Source organism: Bacillus rossius, chromosome 6, assembly GCF_032445375.1.
Source record: "Bacillus rossius redtenbacheri isolate Brsri chromosome 6, Brsri_v3, whole genome shotgun sequence".
NCBI classification, from domain to species: Eukaryota; Metazoa; Arthropoda; class Insecta; order Phasmatodea; family Bacillidae; genus Bacillus; species Bacillus rossius.
This window is the reverse complement of record NC_086334.1, coordinates 44,579,802-44,599,633: the sequence shown is the minus strand read 5'-3', so window position 1 is coordinate 44,599,633 and position 19,832 is coordinate 44,579,802. Positions and strand designations below refer to the sequence as shown.

At 39.2% G+C, this 19,832-nt stretch overlaps 1 protein-coding gene across 6 annotated transcripts in view; it reads right to left on the bottom strand.

Annotated features, from left to right (window-relative positions):
* Positions 1-19,832, bottom strand: part of LOC134533112 (protein pangolin, isoforms A/H/I/S) — a 555,211-nt gene that overhangs the window by 84,797 nt on the left and 450,582 nt on the right. For 4 of the 6 annotated variants that reach the window (XM_063370371.1, XM_063370372.1, XM_063370376.1 and 1 more), the window contains exon 4: positions 7,646-7,919. In XM_063370371.1, the coding sequence (XP_063226441.1) occupies positions 7,646-7,919 (274 nt within the window). Of the gene's footprint in view, positions 1-7,645; positions 7,920-16,961; positions 17,102-19,832 lie in introns of those variants that run through there. The other 2 variants (XM_063370375.1, XM_063370373.1) reach the window with 2 other exon arrangements.

The following is a 19,832-nucleotide window of genomic DNA, read 5'->3' as shown; positions in this document are numbered from 1 at the left end:
ACCCTCCGAACAGTCCCGAACATATCCGAAAGTTTTCCACTCACGCATGCAACTTCGCTGTAGGAATAAAAAAAAATCCCCTTCGGCAAAGCCTACAGGCGTATGAAAATTTCTTCTTTGAATGTTACATCAAACCAAATCACTCGATACAATAGAAATAAATTGGTTTGTACCCAAATGTAATAAAATAAACAAAATAAAGTAAAAAACAACAGCATGAAAAGAACCCATTTATAACGAAATAAGGTTTCTGTAATAGTGAAACGAATTACAATGATTCAATGCATGAACTGTAACGAATTAAATCAGAGGAAAGGACTGAAATGTGTGGAAATGTTATCTACTTGAACATATTAATGTGTAATAACCGAAATAATCTTAAATGATACAAATGGAACTGAAATAAAGCAACATTTACGGAAATGAGTCGAAAACTGAAACATTTTAAGAACTTATATGTTCGCTAATATTAAAAAAAAACTATCCAACATTTTCTCATATTCCATGCTGCGAAAATATTTTGAATGTTTTTAACTCAATGCATACAGCATTGAATGTCTTAACGAATTTCATATTACTAAGGCAGTTATGCAATTATTTTTTACCTTCAAACACTATTTTTAAACACTTGCACTAGTATGTGGTCATATAATAAAATTTTTGGACAAAGGTTTAAGTTAAATAAATAAGATGGTTTGTTAATAAATTCTGACAAATTTGATACTAATAAAATTTTTACAGCCCTGCCCCTACACGGCGACGCTAGATTTCAAACCGGGGGAAGTTCAGTAACGACTTCTTCCGACGCTTCCGACGAGTGGGGCGGAAGAAGGCAGCCCCAATTTCCGCCAGGGCTGCCGGCGTGCTGAAGGGCAAAGCCAGTTAATATATATATATATATATAAAAAAGAAACCTATAATGAGAAAATGTCTAGTCCATGCGACGGACAGCAGGTAATTAAACCTCTAACTTCGCGAAGAGTATCGACTCTCGCAAGCACAACTATCGATTCACAGTCGAGATCTCTGGCGGTGCGTCCTCTTTAATAAGTTGGGTTTACGATTGAAAATTAAGAATTAGTAGAGTGCTTAAGATATGACTATGTATTCTATTGGAATGGTTTATGTTTTTTTTTTATACATTTTCCCTCGAGACTTATAGGAAGCACCAATCAAAGCATAGTAGAATGTGTTTTTGACGCGAAATAATATTTCCTTGGGGAACGTAGTATAGTACGAAATGAGTAGGAAATGCGGGATGGTATGCATCATGTCAAGAAACGATAAGCTACTAAGAAGAAACTTTGATCGAAAAAAAAAATATTGTGGTGGGGTTCTTTATTTTGATTTACGATTTTTTGTAGTTGATTTTTTGCTATTATACGATTCTATAAAAATGTATTTACATTTCAAAGTATTTTTTTAAACTGTAGAGACATTTTATGGTGGCTTAGAATGTCAGCATTACATAAATAGAATATAAAGTTAAATATTTAGGATTCTAATTTGTGTACGAATTATTCTAGGTTACGAGCTAAAATGTTGCAATTCTTACTATGTTCAATTGCAGCCATATGTCTAGTAAGTAGTTCAAGTAGGAACATATCCAATTGGACCATGGATAAAATGTTCCTTTATGCAAATTATCAATCGGCGACGTTTTCTAGCAGAAACATTCAAAATGAAGACAATAACTACAAATTAAAAAAAAATACAGCTTAAATTACTTGGGCTGAAATCTCGCCAGTTTTCATTGTCTGGTATTAACTACCTCTAATTAGATCACAAACTGGATATTCGCGGTTTTAACTTAACCGTGTGATCGGCGTACCGGTTAAGTTTGTAATTCCAAAGTTTTTCAATCGTAAACCCACCTTCACAGCGTACGAACGCGACATGACCTGTCTGCCATCGTGCTGGAATCACAACAGCGAGTCGGATTCAGTGCCAAAGCAAAAAAAAAAACATGGCGTTATTGTGAACATGCAGGTTTACGCGCGCGGAAAAAAATATATAAACGATTATATATAAAATACTTCTGGCCATTACATTCGCATCACACTTGAGCCATCAATGTGTGACCATACTCTTTCCATCTCTGTAAAACAAAGAGTTAGTAACACTTAACCAATCCCGGTAAACCCAGTTTAAAAAGAAAAAAAAAATCCTCGACCTAGGTTTATTTTATATTAAAACCACACTATCAATAATTTTTGTTTGACGGTTACTTAAATGTACAACGTTATAATAAAAGGTCAAGCAGTTAAGGAATAGATCTATGTAAATAATGGCGTACTTCTAACAAGTTCATGAGATGTATACTCTCTTCAGGCTGTCCCTTACGTGTTAAGTGGCCGAAAGCTGAAACTAAACTTCCGATTGAACTTTCTGGGCAGCTAAGGATGTCCTGAGGTTTATTTTGCCCTTTGAAAAGTTCCTACCGTGAAGGACAGAAACTCGTAGCCGATGCCACCGCAAGCGGGCAGACTAGGGGCGAAGCCTTCCCCCTCTCCCGCGACAGGGGCAAGGCGCGGCGGTCAGTCCACGTGTGTCTGGACCCGTCCCGTCGCGACACGCTCCAAGCCTTTCTGGGCTATCTATACCCCTCGCTGTCTCGAGTTCCCCTCTTTCAAGCACGCGAGAAGGTTGAGGCTGGGTTTATTGATTCCTACCCGCAATACAAATAATTAAAACAAGGTAGTTAGGCACAAATAAAACAATTACATCTAACTACGGTGCGCAGAGCTTCAGGAAAAACTATGTCATTTGAAAACTACTCAAGATAGTCGAGTAGCGTGTGTTCATGAAAAGTAATTAAATATTCACCGAAGGTGGATAAATAGTTTAGTTTCCGGATTACGTTTTTAAACTTTATTTTTAGGAGAATTTAAATCGCTAAAAGGCATGTTTTCCGGGTAAATTCTAGGCATAAAAAAACCAGCACAGATTCTTTGAAAGCACTCAAGGGGATTGCATTACACCATATTCATTTCTCCGCCATATAATGTTACAGTCACTGCTCTAATCTCATAGCTGCCCCATGCACGTCGAGAGGACTGCGCGCCAGTCGGTCCACACGCAACTTTTGTACACAGTTTTGACTGCGCAGGCAAAACTGTGCAAACAAAAGGTTGCAGTTTAGCCGTGTCCACACAACACAGTTTTCAGCCAAGTTTTAACCTATCAGTAGCGAGAATTCCTTACTTTGGCAATTTTTTCCGGTATACTGAACTCAAAGAATTTTTTTTTTTTTTTGTGATTTTATCTGTGTTAGCCGCGATGTCAACCTCTTTGTATTTTTGCACAAGTGCTTCATACGCTTGACTGTTTGTCCCTATCGCTATATTCTTTTGATTTGACCCGCCACAAACACGGAAAGGACTTGTACAGACCAATGAACTCTGTTAGAAATTCACGTGAACACTATCGCAAATCGGTCATCGTTGAACAACTTACACTGTTCCGGCACAAATACCGAGGGAGAACTGAGCCCTGTGTACGGAGAAGACGGAGGAAGTGTCCACACGCTACGACAAGTCTGTGCAGATCGACTAAACTGCGCGGACTAATGCTCTTGGCCACAGTTTTTCTTTTCCGCGTTCCGTCTCCGCGCAGTTCACAAAACTGCGCAGTTTTCCTGTCTACACTCTACGTCTTGTCTACAACAATGTGACCTGCGCTGGTAAATCGTTGCTGAAAACGTTGCGTGTGGACCGGCCTTTAGAGGCGAGACCGCTCTTCAAGCACCAAGCGAGCGTCGCGCATATCATCCCGCCTCACTAACATACACCCCTAACTTGGCCTTGGGAAGCTAGAGATCAATGTAATACAAACCCCAACCTCAGAACCTCGCAAGGGCTTGATCGTGGCTTGCTCTCAGAATCCTCTAGAAATAAATCTTTCCAGTATTTTGCGATGTCTCCCAAGCACTTGGGAGCGCCCCCCCCCCCCCCCCACAAACATTATATAAAGTTCAAAACCGTTTTAACAGATTTATGGTGATTTAATTTCAGGTAGGATACTATATATGTGTACCGATATATTAGTTTATTTCTGAATTTGCGAATTGAATATACACTTTGGAACGAGTGTAGTCTTTTTCCTAATATTTAAAGATTTTTTTTCCTAAATTAAATAATCTGTACGTTGAAGACCATAACGCTCTTATCATAATTACTTTGAGACACAAACGAGTAGAAGCCTGCCGAGTTTTCCACGGCTTACCTGCCTATGTTTTGAGGCTCGGCGGAATAGTCTGCGGGGTCCAGGTTAAGTTCCCACAACAACAAACGCTTGTATTGGGATTATGAGAGCAGCGAAAGGCCAGCCGGCTAACTTAGCCGCCCTGAAAAAGGTTAACGATGGATGGGGTGGGGATAATACCAGCGGTAAAACCCATCCCTGCACAATGACAAGACAGCCAGAAGGAGCCCCCCCCCCCCCCCCATCAAATTGTATTTACGTATCCCCCAAATATACACACACTTCCAAATAGTTAGGTTGAACTTGGCCTTTGTAGTGGGCTCGAGGACAGCATCTACGGAAAACACTTAGTAGAGCCTATAAAACCAGAATGAGGGAAATATACATATGGGGAACAAGGTCCGATCTAGGAGAGAGGATAGAAGCCACAGGTGAGGGGGGTTACAGTGTACTCACGTACCAATACGGCGGCCGTTTTTTTTACAAAATATATCAGCTGTACCTGTATTGGAGGTTAAATTGGAGAAAAATGTCAACTCATATCATTACATTTGTAATATTAAGCATAGTTTTGGACATTTAATAGATGTATAAATAAACATATCAACCAATAATATTATGATATAATTTTCTTCCGAACAGCTTAACTACAGTCGTTAATAAAAGCAGGCTAGAAAAGCTGACAAATATAAACAAACGTCCGCCATATTGGTATCTGAAAATCGGGGAAAAAAATAAGGGGGGAAAAAACGGCTTCACGTCTTGACAACTAATGTTCCATCTGTATTCTTTCCTAAAGTCTGTGTAAGACGAGAACAATTTCTTCCTCCAATCACAAATGCCTTTGAGAAGGCGAGAACAACAACTTCCCACCCTCTCCCAATCCTACAATAATTAAGGCTCTGTCTCCACACCTTGTTGGTCACATAATTATCTTGTCATAATTTAAGGACTATACGTGTAAATCCATCGCAATAGTTCTCTTGCATGTTGTGTTTCTGAACATAATTTTTGACACCAAATATTTAATAAGTCTTGCACAAGAAGGGGAAAATAGCCACGCAAACTTACTATCATAATTATTAAGAACACTGCACTTGCGGGACTTCTAAACAACATTTAGCAAATATCCCTGGCAACATTTACGACCGAACGAATGCAAAAGAACTATCCTGAGAAATTACTATCTATTTACAAAAAAAAAAAAAAAAACTTGTTACTTAAGTCTCAACCTTTACCGCAAACATTTCAGAACGTATTATGCGTTGACGGAAAAGTAATAACTCGAAAAGGGGGGGAGGGGTTTTCCGCACAGTAACGTATTGGCCGTGCCCTATCATGCACTAGGAATTAGGTTTGCGATCAGGGGTTGCATATTAAAAACTTAAATCCATATTTTGACGTGACGTCTAATAAATCGATGAACGCCGGCTGCACGCACGAAAAAAGGGTCCCGTTACGCTCATTGTAGACTTGCGCCGCATCTATCTCTCGTCCAACTCTATTGGAACAACCATCGATTTGACTTTTTCGAGGCACATTAAACTTGAAACACTCCCATTCGTTTTCTATTTTTCCTATCATCGTCCTATCCTTAACAGAATAACACAGATTGGAAGAAGTTAAATAGCAAACATGTATAAAAGTTATAGTTAAAATAATCTCTTCGTTAAAGTAATAAACATATTTGAATTAATGAGTGCAAATAACAGTAATTTTATCAATTAAATTGTAGATTTCATTTTACTCCTTTGTATCCATACAAAATAGTGATAATTCAATAAAAATTATTCAATTTTATTCACAAAAGTATGCAATCATTTCATCAATGATTTGTTATGACGTCACGTTAAACTATCGTCCGCAAACCGACTTTACAGACAACCTTTTTTTTTTTGTTTTGTTTTGGAACACCAGTGGTTGTTTGTCGCCACTAAGCTATGCAAGGGGAACAGGGGGTGGGATACGCGAAGTCCAACCTTCGGCGTCGGTCAGTCGGGGCGGGACCAAGTGCGATCAGGGCTAATGCGGGGCGACTAAGCAGCGGTGATTGACGTGGCCCGGGGCTCGCCGCTTCCAGGAAGGACGGCCTAGCGACGCGACGACCGCCACAATGCTCCGGCGCGACGAGACGTGGCAACGCCGCCCGCCGCGGGCATTCGCGCAGCGTTGCCAAACACAGCGTCGGCGACAGAACCGTCTCCACGAGCCTCTACACCAGCGGCTTTCCAACTGGCGGACCGCAAAAAACTTTTAAATAAATAAATAACTTTTCAATATCTCAAGAAAGTTTATATTTATATATATATATGTTACTCTATTTACCGATTGTTAAATTTCATTCTAAATAAAATTACGGTGTTGAATTTTTTTTCTTTTCGGTTACGATAGCATATATATTAATTCGTTCTGTTATGCAATTATTGTAACTAAACAGTTATGTGATTTTTCTAACATTGAAGTCTTTTGTTCGTAACTACAATTAGCGAGCTGTACTATATAGCGCTTCACTATAATGGAAAGAGACTTGCATACCTACTTATCGGCTAAATGCAAACCATTTCAGACCGCTTGAGCGATTAGATAGTTAGGTCCATAGTAAACTACGCAACAATCAAGGATGACGGGCAACGTAATGATCTGGTTGAGGAGAATGAGGGGGGTGAGAGAGATAAGGGCTCACCACAATCATCATGACCGCACAGACGTCAACTCCCGTACTGGCGAAAATTTCCATAGTGGACTATTTCTTTTGGGGTTGGCGGTTGGTTAGTATCTGAATAAGAACCCATGCCGGTCACTAAAATTCGCAACGAAATCATTAAATTGTATGTAAGAAAATAATCATTTGTGATACATTGTGTTTGTATGCCGCATACGAATGCCAATTACCAATATATTAGAGGTTATCTGGGTCATACTCTGATCACGATAAATTATTATACTTCTACACGCTCAATAAATTAGTTCAAAGACCATGCAGGGAAAAGATTTTGTAAATTTGTATTCGTAATTCTTTTGTCTCACCCCGAACAAAACATATATTTCGGCCAATTTTCGATTTTCTAAACAAATTATGTTAGAATTTAAAACAGAAAAATATGCCAATAAAAATTACATACCTTGGACAAGATTTAAAAATATCTGCCACAAAAATAAAAAAAAAATACACGGGTGACACGGCTAGCAGTATTAGGAACAGTAATATGTTTTGTATGCAACAATGGTGGCTATTTTTATATGATGATGTCGGGAACCCATCTCCCTTCCCTTATCAAATAATACAGGTTGATTGTCTATTTCGAGGTTGGTATTAGCAGAGTGCTAGTGCCGGCCCCCTGGTCGCGACTGCCAGTCGCTGCGACAAGCTGGGATGGCAGGGCGCCCACCACACACGTGGCGCGACAAGCTGGGATGGCAGGCGGGGGAGAGCGGGGCTGACCTGAGGCTAGCAGGCGCTTCCAGCTGTCGGCGGTGGTGTTGGCGGCGGCGGAGGCGGCAGTGGTGGAGGGCGGCGTGCTAGGGGGGGACTGCTGCAGGCCGACTCCGAGGCCGCGCCAGTACTCACCCATGGCACCAGCCGCCCCCTTGGGGTCCAGCTGGTAGGGCGGGATCCCCATGTGCGCCGGGGGCGGCTGACTCAGGTGGTCGCCGTTGTGGCAGAAGAAGGGCAGCGCCGCGCCCGGGTGCGTGGGCGCCAGTCCCATCTTGCTCGCCTGCAACACACACACCATCTCTCACCTCTCTGCCGCTACGTCCTCAGTCTGCATCTCAAACTGGCAGGCGTTGGCAACAATGGCTGTCGTAGTCATTTCACATTAGCCGGAATGCATTTTGGTTAAATTTATTTAATTTTTATTTTAAATTTCAAAAAAAAAATAAAAAATATGAACACATTTCACACCGATTATCATCAAACTCATCCACAAAAAAAAAAAAGACCGCCAAAAAACAATAATTTTCCGTGACTAAATTCGTTGGGCAAATTCGTAACACATTAGAATTAATGTGGAACAGCAAAAATTATGGACAAATTGTCTCTTCCATGTTCCTGTGCATTGCCTATGCTATAACAAATGTGAAATATTTTAAGCGACTAAATTGTACAGCAATACTTACTCAACATTTTAACCCCTAGAATGTTCAGTTTCCCCAACCTTTTTTTTTTTTTCATTGTAAGTACCAAAATTAATAATAGTTTAAACACTATGTACACAAACTCGAGTGCCCTTTGTCGTTTTGTATATGCAAACCTGTGAGAAAGAGTATCAATGTCTATCGACGGCGCGGGGGACATGGCGTTCGTGTCGGTTTCCTTGAAGGAAAAAGAGAGACGGCGGACAGGCAAGCCGGGAGGTCGCAGAGACAAGGCGAGCACCCATGCTGGCGGTCACCAGGGATCCTGACCAAGGGCCCACGAGCCGCCGCACGTCCAGCACGAAGAACAAGGGCACCCCGGCGTCAACACGACGTCCGACAACCTGGTGTCTGTAGAAATCTCCCGCGCGACCAAGGCGATGCAGCAATCCGCAACAGCGCGAACCACGCGATGCGTCGGGCGCGAATACTTTTTTTCCCCCTAACCAATCACGTTCCGACACATCCGTCAGCGCGACATAAAAAGGCTAAGTTAATTCAGGAAGAATAAAAATTACATCCGACCATATGAAAGCGGAGCTTAAAGAAACTGGGCTTTAAAATCTATAAACATTTACCTACGTAATTTACATTTATACAAATTATAAATAAATTGTATCACTTCTTTTCGAAATTTCGCCGGTATGAAAATTAAAAGAAAATAACGGCTCCTAATTTACAAATGCGCGAGGTAAAAAAAAACTTGGGATAAACAACACCCATTAAACCGTTAAAATGGGAATGATGTTCTAAAATTCCATTCCTATTTGAGTGGACTGGAAATGTGATTTTATCAAGTGTATATATATATATATATATATATATATATATATATATATATATATATATATATATATACACACACACACAGACACACACACACGCACACACAAACCCTTCCGAAAACACTAAAGCGGGAAATTAAGTAAATGCAATCTGCAAAAAAAGTATAGATTTCTGCATTGCTATATTTGAATCTTCATCCTAGAAAATTTCTTCTACTGTTTTACTTAAGTATTATGGAACTTAATAACACTTTTCTTACAGTGGAACAATATTAGCATTGCACCATGTTTGTGAGAGCGATAAAACGGGATACAATATAGTTTTATGTACAACTTAAAAAAATAAAGTAACATAATTAAATTGTAATTTATTATAATAACTTCATTATTTATCCAATAGGGGCACGGGTGGAAATTAATGGCTTGCGTAGCTTTATCGAGGTTCTAAATCATTTATGTACACTTCACTGAGCTCTAACAATATGTTAGATTCTCGTCAGGGGTGTATGTGTGTTAGTGAGGCGGGATGATGAGCGCGTCGCTAGCTTGTATTTTTACCGCGGTATAGCCTCTAAGCGCAAGGCTCTGAACTGACGCGCAATCACAGGATAACTGTGAAATTTGAGCGGTGACCGTAACGTAATATGGCGGAGAAATGATGATAAAGGTGTAATGCAAGTCCCTAAGTGCTTTCAAGAATCTGTACTGGTGGTTTTACACCAAAAAATTACCCTGAAAAAAAAAAGCGTTTTAGCCATTTTAACTCTTCTAAAAGTATGGTTTAAAAACTTAATCCGAAATCAAAAGTACTTTTTGGCCCTAGACGAACTCTTTAAATGTTTTTCGTAAACAGACCCCACTCCGATATCTTGAGTACTTTCGAAATCGCGTTGTTTTTTCCTGAAGCTCTGCAGGCCGTATGTGTGCCCGGGTAGGCGGAGCCCTTAATTGATTCGCAAATTCTTACGGCAAAGGTTTTTCAGTCCACATCGCTTAGTAAGGAACGTTTTTCTTTCAACGAAATAACGGATCCATAAACAACAAAATCCCACAACATCCCGCCGTGGGTGAATCCAGAACGGCTTCCGTCGGCGTCCTCTGGTCGCTGTTGTCAGACACCCCGAGCTCCACCCGGCGCCGACTTGGCAACACAGCGGCGCGGCGTCGCTGCAGGGCTTTGTCACCACTACGGAGTTAGGCTGGGTTTATCAACTACGCAAGGGACGCAACCAACGCAAGAAAAGTCACGGTCGTTCTGAAAGCACGCAAATCGCTAGACGTCACCAATACTTCAACTAAAAAATGTGAAACAGTAGAAAACCTATTTATACCCCAGACTTGTTTTGATAATTCATATTTATTATAGAAAAAGAGAAATCAATAATTTTATTTTAAACACTTTTTCTACACTATGCAAACGTATATAATAAAAATTATGTTAAACAAAACATTATAATATATAATAAAAAGGACATGAATTATATAATAAAAAAACCCATCGTGGTTTCTACGAACCAACGTCTGCGTCGAAAACGCAAGAAAATTGAACGTTGGGAACAATACTTATGTTGCGATATTTCGCTCTGCGTTGTTTATAAGTTCGGCCTACCGCCGGTTCTACAATGACACGGAAACGGAGACGGACCCGTTTGGATTAGCTCGGCAATGCTGAGCTCTTCCGTTTACGTTGCTCCGTGCGACTAATAGAAGCCGATTACTTAGCCAAAGTTATAAATGGTTCAAGTAAAGTATCTAGCGTTCTGTTATTAATTTGTCGTTTATTTTTATTATTAAAGCAAATTCTGCCCGTGCTATGATATCGAAGCTTTTCTTTTTAATTAAATAAATATTTCGTAACCTTGAAATTGCAAATTAATTGGTTGCCATTTGTTATGTTTCCGAGCATTGTGGAAGCAGCAAACGCGATAATGAAATGTTCCGTGAGATCCCGTCTCCGTTTACGTGCCGTTGGAGGACAGGCCTTAGGATTACGGGCCCAACACATGTCAGAAACAGGATACGTAGAAGTAAAAGAAGTAGTGGGCGCGGGTGAGGAAAGGGGTTGTCTGCAGGTCGGGACAACTGCCCCCCCCCCCCACCCCGGGGCAACAATGTGGTCGTCGGCTCAAGCAACAGCCAGCCACCTGGCCAGACCCAACGTCATAGCGCACCCGCCCCCCTCCCTCCCTAAACACCGCATTCCATCTCGTTTCCCAAAACCGTGGCAGCACTCGAGCCTTCCTCCGGCGTCACCAGCACGCACCACGCCGAGATGTCGCGACCCGATACCGGCACGGAGGTCACCGAAGCCGCGATGAAGTGTCAAATTTAATTACTAACCCCTCCCCATACACCACCACCGCAACCACCAGCAGAACAAACCATACACTTCTCGTACACTATCCAGAACAGTAGCAGTGATCAGGTTGGCAGGACTGTGGTTCGAACAAGCGTTTAGCCGCCGCGAACAAACTCGCTCTACGTAGACACGCCCACTAGCTTATTCGTGGCTCACTCGGGTCCAGCGAGTAAATCTGAACACTGCTCCACACAGGAGCGAACGCAGCATTTCATATCCGGGAGAGGGTAGAGAGGGATGTAGAGAGAGAGAGAGAGAGAGATGGGGGGGGGGAGAGAAAGAGGGATGTAGAGAGAGGGAAGAGAGAGAGAAGACCTCTGCCGCTGTTTACTTCCAAATTCTTTCCATTTGTTGGTGGGAATAGATTTTTTAGTATTTCAGCTTGTGGAGGGCGGGTGACATTTACTCCCCCCCCCCCCCCACCAATCATTGTGTACGGCCCTGGTTCTACGTAATCGCTATTCGTTTACCATTACAGGTTTTTAAAGGCCGATGAATTATCGAAAAACAGGCAAGAACAAATTAGCTAGCAAACAAATATAGGTATTGATTTCTTAAATTTAAACTAAAATAATAGAACTGAACAAAATTCATGGATGTACGATCTTTTCCATGCTAGTAATTTAAGTAATAATGAAAAATATTCACACTTTTTCCCCCCATATAGATGTTTAGATTATTTTCTTTAATGGCGTTTAACGCTTTTTTTGCCATGTTTCAAATTACTTCATTGTATCTTAACGAATCTTAGCGAAGTTTTTGACACGAGTCATGTATAAAACATGAAAGAAAAATTAAAAGGTTACTTGCATCCTCCGCATCTTTTTTAGTCAGTGCACATTTTTCAAGAAGGTGTAAAACAAAACTTACGAACAAATGAGATATTTCCAGTATGAGCACACGTATAGTAATGCGAGGTGGACCCTAAAACTTGTCTCCTAGTAACTGTGTCCGAGTCATTTGTTTTACAACTGTGGTTTGACTAGTTGGTGAGCTATCCTTGCCATAAATATTTATAACTACAGATCTAAAAATATTAACACATTAAAATAAAAAAGTGAAAGAAAAATAATCCAACACTGAACAAAAGACAGCACTGGCTTTCAGCAAGAAAGCGGGGAAAAAAAATTTTTTTTTTAACTTTCATTCCATAAGAACAGGAAATTGGAATACGATGTCCAGCCTCAGTCATATATGCCCCCCCCCCCCCCCCCAACCCAACACAATTCAAAGAAAATTCCGAAATTGGTACCTTATCTTTAACCAATTACTTTCCCGATGTCCTGAACTATGTTGACGGTGCCCGTCTAATAACCAACTTTTCAAGAAAATTATCATTAAAATAAATTATGTGTGTACGACATGCAGTCACGTAACCTGTGTCAGCAGCTCTACACGTTACAAGTATTGATGTCCATATTTAAAATGCAGTAATGAATTTCTGTATAATAATAATATGAGATTAAGTAAGACTCCAGACCTGCCAACATTCAAATTTAAAAAATCATGAGGTCCTCGATAAAAATTTTCAGGCCCATAAATACAGGTTAGATATAAAAAACAACAAATAAGGATCTTTAAATTTAAGTGACATACCTGTACATATGTTACATGGTCTCTGCTTCAAAATTTATTTCAACAAATTATAGGTTACAGATTTAATTTAGTTGAACATAATTTAGCGCTGTCGTGTAGTGATCATGCAGGGCCGCAACTAAAAAAGATGTAAAATAACATTCTGCTCGTGTAACACTATTATCACTGTTCACAGCAAAATTAATTTTTTTATTGGAAGCAATACATTTCACATGTTAGTTGTGTCTTTTTGTAGAGACATGTTTCACAATGTATCCTCTTCCACTATGCGAGATAGAAAAATCAGCACGGCACACGCTACAAAATGAAAAATTGCTTCCTTTACGTGACTCGAGTATTGATGGAAACTCGTTACTGTAAGCTTTCGTAAAATTTGTTTTGTAACTTTTACAAACAAAACCTTGGGGCCCCGAAAAATCGTGAGGAAACACTATTTTGGCCTGAGGGCATGAGATGGACCTTAAAATCGTGAGCCTCACACCAAAATCGTGAGAGTTGGCAGGTCTGAGACTCTGATTAAGATGCGAAGAGACTGTTTTACAGGGGCTGCAAGTAACAATGTCAACTGACATCTGAATATAATGAAGCTATATATATATATATATACATATATATAAATTAGTGTAACAAGATTAGCGTATAAATAAATATTTAGTTAATTGTATAATTGTATAAGAATATTCAGCAATCAAAGCCCGAATGTTGCCTGCAGCACTTGTCAATAAGTCACCTTATCTTTGTTGATCGTTTGTTTATGATGGAAACACAAAAGCGTTAGGAGCGCGACGCGATATGAATAAAGTGATTAACCAATGACGTTCGACACATGTGACGTCAGTAGGAACAAATTCGAGGGGTAAATTTTCATCACGTCGCAAGCAAAACGTTGTTAAAATGTCAGAATCTTGTTCTTGGAATGATGGCTGGACAGTTGCATTGGTAATACTATTATTATCATAAATATGTTTTATCGAATAAATTAAAGAACGCATCTTCACAATTAACGCGATTCGTACTATATGTAGATCGCGTCGCGTTGCTGTTGATTCCAGCATTACACACATTAAGTTTTGAAGTGAAGGTACTTTATCATGCCCATGTTATGCCTGAAATCGAAACATAATATCCTCTTCGATGATAAAATTATATTTTTAAAAACAAAACAAAAAAACACGCTTTCATTGTAAGCACTAAAAAGTAAAAAAAAAATGATCTTTAGATTTGTGTAGTTTGTTCAGCGGCGACAGAACAAACTACAAATTATAACGTAATTTTTTAATAAGTTTAAAATAAGAATTAAGTAATAATTAGGTATCACTTGTGAATTTTCTACCATTACTATTCATTAGGATGGTTATTATGAAAATGAAAGAGAACACATACTTGTAATCAGTTGTCTTAAATCTTCTATCACTAATGGCTATTCTTTAAAACAGAGCCATTATTAAAATGAGAGAAGAGAGCACCCTACTATTTTATGCCATTATAATTGGTTTTTTTTATTACTTGATTCTTATTTTAAGCTTATTTAGGAAAATACATTATACAGAGTTGTAGTCGATTCTGTCGTTGAACAAATTACTATTTAAAGACTTTTTTTAACTTTTTAGTTTTTTAAAAAATAATTGTATTTATTTTAAGTTCATATTGATTTTTTTTATAAATCCTCGTAATGCAGCACAAATTCAATTTTCAAAGTCCCGAAAACTTCGGGGGCAATTGGCCCCCACCCCCTGAGGCCGGGTTTATAGAAAACGCGAAAACGCAACTACGGTAAAAGTCCAACCTTAACTCTTCTACCAGTACGTTTATAAAAAACGCAAGACACGCAATAACGCAACGCAGAAGTTGTTCAACTTTCTACTTCTTGCGTTTTCTCCTTGCGTTTCGGCCTTCTATACTGGTTGCTTTAGTATGTGGAAACTGAAACTGTCATGTAATGCATATAGAAGGCTCTGCGATTGTAATCGTTACGCTTGTGTTTCTTTATTTATGTTTTGGGCTGGCATTCTTCTAGTGAATACAGCGCAATGGAGGAAGCAGATGAATTTCTTGTTCAGCTTATCCAAAATTTTCCCTGCCTGTATGATAAGTACAACAAAGATTTTAAAAATAATCATGACTTATTCCTGAAATTTTATTTTTTGACGTTGGCGATGGCCGGCGTCCTTGCGTTTTTTATAAACTACTGTGAATTTCTTGCGGTTGTCGCGCCCTGCGTTCTTGCGGTTTTCTATAAACCCGGCGCCTTTTACACTATGCCCCGGCCTCTTGGATCGGAAACACTCCAAATCGGAAGCGAATCGTTCTTTGAAATTTCAGAATTTTGGGGTTTGACCTCCTGGGGAAAAGGGGGGGGGGGGGACAATCTTAACCCCGGGAAAATTCCCACCATTCCTGGCCTTATAGATACACAAAAAGTATTGCCCATTGCTCGAAAATAGTGTTTTTTTTTTGTTCCTATGAACCTCTCTCTCTCTAGGTTATAGTCATGAAATTGTGTCGCCATCCGGATTACATATACTTGCCAAGTTTCAAATCAATACAATTAGAAGTAGGTTACAAATTAGTTACAAGATTTGATTACATAGTTACAAATGAAGCTAATATAAGCATGTAAATACAAATAATATTGAAAAAAGCAGCTATGCGTTTATTGATCCTTTGAAGTCTTGAAAAAGAGGTTAAACATTATTAACACAATCTACGCTTCCTAAAAAAGCGGCATGTCATGTGTCTATAAAATGGTTTTAAAAAAATTATGGTATATGCATTTTAAAATATTAAGAAAAAAAATAAACGATGCATCAACCTACGAATTTTCTGACCAATGAGGGCTTGGTTAACTCGCCACCCGATTCAAACAAACCAATAAGACTGAAGGATAATTTCTTGCAGTTTTTTTTCATTACATTTTTATTAAAAAATTGAAGTATCGATTAACAGCTGCAGTACGAAAAGTTTAAAAATATTTAAAAAAGTTTATTTGATGCTTAGGCGCAAGTAAACTGCAAGAAAAATTAAAATATTGATAAGTTTTGGATCATGTGATAACTACTAGTGGTACCAGTTAACTCGTTCGATATAATCGACGGTAAAGCTTCAACTGCTTCGAGAGCATCAAATCGAGCCGCGCAATTTAAATTGAGTGAGTAGTTCACGAATGAATTCGAAGTGTGAATTAAGAGCTATTGATTTGACTCAATATATTAGAAAATTAAAATCGGCAGTCACAGATACACACGCACAGATAGTGCCAGTGGTATGTTAACACGCCGATAATCGAAAGTTTTATTTATTTAAAGACTTTTGTTGGCTTTTCCTTAAAACTTAATCACACTACAAGATTATCTGAATGCTAACTAAATAATAAAAATAACCTAATACGAATTCGTATACACGTGCACGAATGTTATTAAAGGTTTCAAGTCACTATAGGATATCAGATAGTTATTACTTTAATATCATTCACTCACAATCCACACACAGTAGGTTAAGCGGCTAGCGACTAGAAATAGACAGATTGATTTAATTGATCTAATGTTTAACAAACTCTGCTAATTAATACTTATTTTAATTGTTTAACATAATATCCATTATTAGAAATTTGTAATATAAATTTGCACATATATTAGAAATAGTGTATGTAATAATATACATGTATTTCATAAATTTTTTAACCATGTTGACAAGCCCTACATTCAGAGAGCCACTGCTCATCAACTGAGTCTATTGGGTGCTAAGAAAATAAATAAATAAATAGTAAAATATTACGATGTCTATTAACGGAAAAAAGATCATACCGAAATTCCCTCCCATCATAAAACTCCACGCTATGTTTGAGGGTCGAGGCATGCGAGCGGAAGAGAGGCGCTGCTGACCTGGTGCAGAAGCAGTCCTGTGAGCTGGGCCCGCCACTGGGACACAACCACGTCGGCCCACAAGGAGTCCTTGCGCCACTCGTACATGTCGGGGCACTTGACGCCGGACAACTGGACACCTCGGGACACTGTCCACGCGCCGACTGGCCTTGCCCCTCGCGCTCCGCAGCGCTGCGCTATGACTAACCGCCTCACCCCTCCCCCGCCGACGAGACTTAGCAGCGGCGCGGTGCGGCGGGGAGACACGGCGAGACGTCTTCACAACCCCCTCGTTGGAGGCTAGCACGTGCGACCGCCTCGCTAGGCAGCTTCTTCTCTCTCGCAACAATTAGTACTGTTGTCAACACAAATATATCCTCCGTGCAATAAATCCATGTTCATAATGTTCATTTCATTTGCAATTAAATTTCGTGACTTTTTTGTTTGGGGGAAAAAATATTTTTTTATATCTATCATATATTTTTTATTCATTTTTATAAGTTTTATAATGGTAATAATATAAATATTTTATCTTCGAAAGCATAAATTTAGGACATTATTTTTAAATGTAATGCACAAAGAAAATCGTAAATAGTCGCTCGCGAAAAGTTAATTTTTTAAATATGTATATAAGATTGATATTATTTATAATGTAATTTTTAGAGTTTTTGAGTGTATGTTAGTTGAATTCAATAGCAGAAAACGCTATTTTTACTTTCACTGCACACACGGTAAAAATGAGAAAATAAATAAATAACATTTTCTTGTTTATTTCGTGAAACACGTGTGCCGATTTAAATTATTTAAACTACCCGTAGTAACCATCGCAGTCGGGTTAGATTTCTGTAAAGAAAGTCAAGAGACAAATTGAACATAACGATTTTTCGGCACTACAGGAGCCAATAAGAACGCAGATATTTAAGTGGCCAGCGGCGAGTTAATTAGTCGACGTTATTACTGCGCAAGTTCAGTAGCAGGAAGTGAATTTGCATACGAATAGATAATAGTTACGCCACAATTACGTCAGACAAGCTACTCGCATGCCAACTCCCTTTGCTCCAGCGAATAAAGTTGAAGACCGGTCTACTATTTTCGCTAGCCGCTTATTAATTGCTATGATTGGATTTGTTGGTGAAACAAAAACAAAGAAAAAATGAAGAAAATTTTAAATAAGACAATTAAATATATTTTTTTAAAAAACAAACTTATAAAAACGTTTAAGGAACGTATTTAAACATGTAAGCGAGTCTTTCAGTTCTCGTCAGTGAAACTTCTAACCTCGGTAACGAGCAAATGCATGTGGTCTCATGTTGCAAATACACTTATAATACGAAACTCGGACATCATATATAACGTATAATTATTTAAAATAATACCGAGCGTGATAAATATTTACTACAATTCTTGACGTGAATCACATGTAGTTTCCGCACCTGCCGCTAGAATTCGTTGCCGGAGCAGCTACGTCGACTAACGAATTATTTGATAAGCAGGCATAAATGTTTAACCATATAATGAAACGGCTACGATAAATGCAAAAAATTTCCTTGAAAAAAAAAAAATACTAAACCCCGGCTTTGGAACTGATTTTCGACAAGGAATTTCATTAAAATACTTGCCCGTCTTGTTCAAAGCTCGTGACCACGTGCTCGAACGCGCATGTCGTTTGTCCTCCACGAACAGCAGGTAGACTTTCCCAATGGTAATTCAGACAAGAGAGATAGGACTGACTTGCGAAGATGTCCGATGGAGTAGGCGAATACATGTCGCACTGACGATGATGAGATAACAAAGGGGGAAGGGGGGGGGGGGGGTAGGTAGGTAGGTAGGTAGGTAGGTAGGTAGGTAGGTACCCACTAAACCAATGCGCGGTTTAGGCCTGATGCGTCACGTGTTGAGCCACGGCAACAGAAAGAGGGGCTTTGCAGAGAGGTGGAGGGGGTACCGTCAGTCTGCGCTCCGTGTCCTAGCGCGTCCTGCTGTGAAATGGGAGCCCGATGGCCGAAGCCAGGTTCACACGGTGTGCGCGGAACGTGAGCCTTGGAGCCAGACAAGGGGTCAGCCGATCGAATGTTCCCGCGGCCGGAAACTAACACGAGATAAAAATAAGATTAAGGCATCTTCTGTTCCGCACGGGACACGGTTCGTTTACAAGATAGCGACTGCAGGCCAGAGGCGTCGGTATCGGATGTTGCGAATGCACACTCGGCGGACATTTTCTGCCATACAGCAAGTTGTGTGCTTATCATTCGTTTATATAAATCAAAGAACACGGCACATTTTTTTTATGAACTATCACAAATACACATTCCTTCTGATTTCACACAAGTGCGATCGGTAAACGACCAAAATTTGAGAATAATGAATAGGAAAAAAAAAAGTTTTAAACACTAAATAACTTCCACAGTACCTGCAACCTGACTGTGACACACATCAGTAATCTCATTCGTTCATACAACATAACACGTGTAAAACAAATGTCATAGAGTTCAAGCCAAGTACTAAACTACAAAGTAATTAGGAATCAATGTTAAACATGTTTAAAAAAAAAATTCGGAATTTATATTTGAGTTTAAATAATTTAAACAATATACACAAGTTTTCAAACCACTTAATATTTAAAATGCTTAAAATACGATTTAGGATTTCTATCTATGCTTTAAAAGAAATTTACCTTATTGTTACATGAGACGGATACATTGCACGAAACGTTAATGCAAACGATATTTTAGGCGTGTAATTATGTTTCTTTGTTTCCGCAACAAATATATAGCACTCCGTATTTTCGTTAAAAGGTGACTAAAGTTTTATATATATATATATATATATATATATATATATATATGTGTGTGTGTGTGTGTGTGTGTGTGTGTGTGTGACTAAATAAGTTAT